This window comes from Eptatretus burgeri, chromosome 13, assembly GCF_056783735.1.
Source record: "Eptatretus burgeri isolate ZD-2024b chromosome 13, Ebu_testis_v1, whole genome shotgun sequence".
NCBI classification, from domain to species: Eukaryota; Metazoa; Chordata; class Myxini; order Myxiniformes; family Myxinidae; genus Eptatretus; species Eptatretus burgeri.
The window spans coordinates 83,312,849-83,318,848 of record NC_140973.1 but is presented as its reverse complement, the minus strand read 5'-3'; the positions used below and the strand labels follow the sequence as shown (position 1 = coordinate 83,318,848).

The window sequence follows — 6,000 nt, the reverse complement described above, 5'->3', positions numbered from 1 at the left end:
TTTGTGTATACTAGAAGAATACTCTAGGAATGGCTGTTACTGTGTGATACATCAATTGTGTGTGTGTGTGTGTGTGTGTGTGTGTGTGTGTGTGTGTGTGTGTGTGTGTGTGTGTGTGTGTGTGTGTGTGTGTGTGTATTGTTGATTTGTATCTACATATGTGGAATGGAGTCCTCCCAGGGTGGGCTCAAAGTATCCACCTTCATTTCAGTCAGGGGGTCACGATTCATGGACCAAGCTGTGAAGTTTTCTGTTATCAAAGTTTTGTGCCGAGGACTCTCTTCAGGGTAATTGTTGAGCCCCGGACAGCTTCCAGCTGTAGTTTGTAATAATCTTCCCAGGGATGGTTTTTAGCTCACCTGTAAAGTAGTTCATTCCAAGGAGCTTCTGAGATGGTGCATTGTCCGTCCGTCCATCCACAAATACTTGCAACTTCTTCTCAGAAACTACACATACAATTTCAATGAAATTTGACCACAACCTTCGTCACCCGTGATGGCATTAATAAAGAAAAACGGGGTTTGAAGGGGTCTACAGAGGGAATTTATGTTGGCGGGGGAGGGGGGGGTTACTTCCCCGAAGAGGTATTTGCTTTCTTCTCTTACAATACACACAATGCTGATGAAACTTCACGACAACTTTCATCACTCATGACCTCTCAAAGGTTGTTCATGACATTAGAAAAATCTGCTCTAAGGGGATTTAAGCGGGGTTTCCCCCCCAAAATATGTATTTGCTTTCTTCTCCAAACCTACACATGAAATTCCGATGAAACTTAACCACCATCTTCACCGTCCGTGATGTACTAAAGTTTGTTCACGACATTAAAAAAATTGGTGTCGAGGAGGGTCGATGGGGAGAGGGGGGTTACCCCCCAAAATATGTATTTGCTTTCTTTTCTGAAGCCACAAACACAATTTTGATAAAACGACCCAAACCTTTATCACCCGTGATGTACCAAGGTTTGTTCATGGCATTAAAAAAATATCCATAGATATTTACTTTCTTCTCCATCATATATTTTGTGGGTCATCCATGCCCACCAGTGGTCACCTGATTATCTTATCCAGCCACTACCAGGTGAGCGCCCAGGGGTATTGCCCCTATGTTTAATATCTCTGTGAGGTTCTTTGTCATCAATCCTGCAGGTCCAGATATCACTGGTAAAACTTTGTCATTCTTCAGCTTCCAGGATCTTCTCACTTCATTCTTGAGGTCTTTGTGTTTGGTCATTTTCTTGATTTCTGCATCGTTTAGTTCAAAATCACTGCTATTAACACCTCAATCAGCAATGCCTTCTTCTCTTTTAATTTTTTTGTCCTGAAGTATGATATCTGGTAGCAACTCTTTGTTTTCGATGTCCACATTCGATGGGATCATTAGTTTGTGCGTGAGCGGTAGGTACTTCCATGTTTTCAGTGATTACTTTTGGTTCACGTTTCCACAAATTTTCTGGAACGGGATATCAAAGTTTTTGCCGATGTACCAACTGGTGGATTACATTATAAGCCCTGTTGTGTCATTGTGTGTACAGCTGTTCTAACATGAGTTTGTTTTTGTTTGTGTATTTGGTCATTAAGCATAACATAACATTCTTTTTATTAACCCCACCTTGACCCCTCACCTTTCTCTCTTCATTTTTCTCTCTCTCTCTGTCTCTGTCTGTCTGTCTGTCTGTCTCTCTCTCTCACACCCCCTCCTCACATCCCTCCCTCCCGCAGTAGAGCAAAGTTTGGTGAGGCATAGCTCTCCCCACCTCCCTCCCCCCTTCCTAGCTTCCCCTCCTTCCTGACTCCTCTCTCTTCCCTACCTCCTCTCTCAACATCCCTCCTTAATACCTGCCGTCAGCAAAGCGACGGGTTGTATTTGCTGGTATATTAATATTTAAAGGATGTTGAAATTATAATAATTCTACAAAACTCTATTTGAATAATGTAACCGATGCTTACCGTACCAATACTTGTCTTTATTGTAAACCTCAAATAGTTTGTTTTTTTTTTAACCTAAAGCAAGAACTCCATTAACCTGCAAACAATTCATAGATTTTCTGACCGGACCATCAGCTGGGCTCAGCTCTTCCTTGAGGTTTTGACCTTTTCAGTTCAGAACCTTTCCGAATGGAGGGTCCACAACTGTGTCCGCGAGTCTACATCAGTAGATGCACAACCTCGGTTGGCTCCAGTCAATCAGTGAACCAAACAAGGAAACCTCAGATTCACACTTTTGACCTTTCTTGTTGGGTGTTTTAATGTGTTATCATATACAGTATTCATAATGCTTATGGCACATTGTATGATACAACAATTAAATAATTCACATAACATCTTGATTCAAATAACCAATATTGAGCTGATCCAGAGATGTGCACCAATCTCTAATTTCTGTTCCACGTTAGCAAACTGCACAGTGTGCTCAGAAATCATTCATGCGAAGAATTCCGTGTCTGCAAACGTGCCCGATCGAGGTAATGTCATCCTGGACCGTCGGATATTGGTTACGGACGCCTATTATAATCATAGTGAATGCGCAATCCGTGAAACTGAACAGTTTGCACACATTGCATTTTGGGCAAGGACATGAAGACACAACAAACAAACAAACAAACAAACAAACACAGTGTATAGGAGCTCAGAATCACGATCACATGTGGTCAGATGGGAATACAACAGGTAAACTTTGCTTTCTCAAAATCATCATCGATTGGCAAAGAAATCATTTTACTTACTTTGCTTTTTCACTTTCTCTGAAGCCCAAAAGAGAATCAATTATTTTTTGCTGCAACGACAGATTCATCATTTGTCAAGGCAAAAACAGGTAAACTGGATTGTTTAGCTACAGTAACTATTGCAATAATAACAAAGTCAGAGTTAGACTTATCAGAACAGTAATAACAAGTAAAAAAGACATAAAATGGCATCGTCCCCATTGTTTTAGTAATCTTGCTGTACGGTTCCGGCATGAGAAAATTCCGTGAATTCGCAGAATTCCGCGAATTTATTCACCCAGGAACGTTCCTGAGTTAAGCACAAATCCGTTGAGAAAAATATAGGGGGTATGGGGGGGGGGGGTTAAGTTAATTGTTGGGAGTGATTTCAGGCCGCCGACGATCTTAATAAAAAAGTATTCCGAGGTCCCTAATACAAATTCCCGGAACTCTGCACTGACATCATTGCCAGATTCATTAACACAACATTCGGACCACCTCGCCGCATTACTCCTGAAACTCACAGCAGCATTAATCGAGCTCGAGGCGTGGTGTTCCGAGTGTGCAAGGCCAAGGTCGCTTCTAAAACATGGCCGCATTCAGTAGCCGCAGGCTGTTCCCGGATTATGATGCTTGTTTGGCTGCACTAATTGACAAGACTTGCAAGAATTCCTGGAAGTGGGAATGGCTGGAGCGTATGCCATGCGGTACGGTGGCTTGTGGGGCTTTCATTGAAACGATAGCCCAGCCAGGAAAGGCTGTATGCACATGGTGCTCAAAGGAGATTGTTTATGGAGGACGTGGGTACAAGTCATTGGAATCCCATGCGGAGAGCAAGAAGCATCGTGATATTCAGAGGAATCCGGGCATCCAATTACAGTCTTCCTGGTAAATATAGCCTTGGGCTTTATACATGCACAGTTATCAGTATACATGTACACAGTAGACATCTATGCTCTCAATGTAGTGTAGTGTGGTGTGGTGTGGTGCACTTTCACTACAGTAATAAATTATGTTAATTGGCAAGCAAGCCACAACTCAGAATTGGGTCAATCTTGTTTACCAACCAATAGTACCTGGCAATGACTAATCCTCTGAGGCTTAGTGTAATCACTGTACCAGTCACTGTATTCACTTTCTGAAGCACGTATTATAAATGGTGATTGGCTTTTCTTTTTTTACTCTGCATTGGCTTTGGGTTTTGCTTTTTCTCCAGGTGTTTCCTCACCTTCTGCTACCTCTTGCACTGCTGCTTCTACTGCCCCCATCCCCTGTACACCGATGCCTGCTGTACCAATAGGTGACAGGGTATCCAATGCTCAAGCAATGGTCCTTGCCTTCCTCGCACAGCATTCCCGACCATTCAGCCTTGCCCCTGAACTGATAAGCCTGGCCAAAGCACTCAACCTGGATGCAAAGGCCCTTGGTCAGCTCACAATGGACAGGACATCTGCTTCCTACAAGCTTAGGTTTGGACAAGGACATCCCATACATCACCAGTTGATATCAGTACTGCAGAGGGAATACTTCTCTCTGAACATTGATGAGTCAACAAGCACAAACCATCAGAGGGTCTTGTGTGTCCTGGCCAGTTAATACAGCCCACTGCATAAGCAGGTCATAATGCAGCATCTCGAGTCCCTTGTTGTGATCAAAGTGGACAGTGCCTCGTTGCACCAGGAACTGGTTGACTTGTTGAAGAAGTATGAGCTACCGTGGAAGAACTGCATATCCATCCTCATGGACTCCTGCTTAGTCATGCGGGGATCCAAGTCAGGAGTCGAAGTTCGCATCAGGGAAAACAATGCCCCACACATGTTGGACATAGATGGGGACTCCTGTCACCATGCTCACAATGCGTCCAAGAAGCTGAGCGACCCATTCGGCAACTTCGCAGAGCGCATGCTCTCTGACATCTACAATGACTTCAAGTGGTCACCTGACAAAGCAGTTCTTGCAGGAAATTTGTGGGCTGATTGGTGTCAGGTATACCATGCCAGAGCGGTATGTCAGTCACAGGTGGCTCTCTGTGTATGATGTCAGTGTTGACACTCTGCGGCTGTGGGATGCCTTTGTTTTCTTCTACTCTGGCTTCCTCTCTCAAGCTGATCGCACACACTACTTGTCACGGTTTGTCACTGTGGAGGTCTACCATTGCAGGCACGTCGACACAAAAGCCAAGGAGAGAATACGCCAGATCCATGATGTTCTGAAGAAAAAGAATATGACCAAAGATGGCAAGGCACGAAAGGAGCGTATACTGCAGCGAGTCTTCCACAAGAAGAAATTGATGAGACTGATATTGATGTTCTATACATCAGTGTTCCCGCTGCTGAAGAAGTACATCCTCCTGTTTGAGATGAAGGCCCCACTGATCCACAAGCTCAATGATCAGCAGCTGGACCTTGTCTGAGTTCCTGGCCTACTTTGTCAAACCTGAGAAGCTGCCATCCTCAGGCAAGAGACTTCAGACCCTCGACCTGGATGAGAAAGCCAACCTGCTACAAGTGAAGAAGATGTTTCTTGGAGTTGGTGTGTCTGAGATTGTCAACACTGCCCGTAGTGGAGATGGAGAAGTGCATGACTTCTTGCAGAGTGTGGAGAAGGCCTATGTGACATGTGGAAAGTACCTCCAGAAGAAAATGCCCCTGCATAATGCTGTCCTCAGAAGTGCCTCAGCAATTGATCCACTCAGCAGAGGGCGCACTGTCAGCCAGGAGCAGCTCCTGAAGTTGCCACGCCTGGTGACAAATGTCCTTGCACCAGAGGAATGTGATGCCTTTGAACTGGAGGTTCGGAGTTTCCAGATCGACTCTAGCCTGCCACCAGCTCAGGAAGATGAGTCTGCTCGCATCGACGACTGGTGGACCAAGGTCTTTGAAGGTGGAAAGTACCCCCTTCTCTCAAGAATGGTGAAGGCTCTGCTGTCCTGCTTCCATGAGCCACAAATTGAGAGTGCCTTCAATCTCATGGGAGATGTCTTGGATGTCAGATCACACCGACTAAACATGGAGACCTACAGCGCAGTGATGGGTGTCAAGCACAATCTTCGATCATCAGGAAAAACTACAGTGGAGTACTACAGTAGGACTGACAAACTGCACAGTCCCAGAGACCTAGACCTGTGCAAGAACATGAGGGGAGCCTACAAAACGTACAAGGCAGAACTGGCAGACAGGAGGGACAAAGAAGAAGAAAGAAGGCGAGAAGTGGGTGCACCTGCTCTCAGTAAGTTGACCAAGCACAAGACCAAATAACTGACTGAGAAGGCTGCAAAGAAGGCAAGACTTTCCCAC

General features: G+C 44.8%; 2 protein-coding genes across 7 annotated transcripts in view; one reads left to right on the top strand and one right to left on the bottom strand.

Moving 5' to 3' along the window:
- ACY1 (aminoacylase 1) overlaps positions 1 to 6,000 on the bottom strand; it is a 75,463-nt gene that overhangs the window by 19,541 nt on the left and 49,922 nt on the right. For all 5 annotated transcript variants that reach the window (XM_085853417.1, XM_085853416.1, XM_085853414.1 and 2 more), the window contains one exon: positions 2,726 to 2,775. In XM_085853417.1, coding sequence (XP_085709543.1) covers positions 2,726 to 2,775 — 50 coding nt within the window. The remainder of the gene's footprint in view (positions 1 to 2,725; positions 2,776 to 6,000) is intronic.
- LOC147014926 (uncharacterized) overlaps positions 1 to 6,000 on the top strand; it is a 54,221-nt gene that overhangs the window by 46,673 nt on the left and 1,548 nt on the right. Inside the window, exon 8 of one of the 2 annotated variants that reach the window (XM_085853407.1) lies at positions 3,921 to 4,520. The exons of the other annotated variant lie outside the window; for it this stretch is intronic. Within the exon in view, the coding sequence (XP_085709533.1) occupies positions 3,921 to 4,004 (84 nt within the window). The 3' untranslated portion in view covers positions 4,005 to 4,520. Of the gene's footprint in view, positions 1 to 3,920; positions 4,521 to 6,000 lie in introns of those variants that run through there. 2 annotated transcript variants of the gene reach the window in all.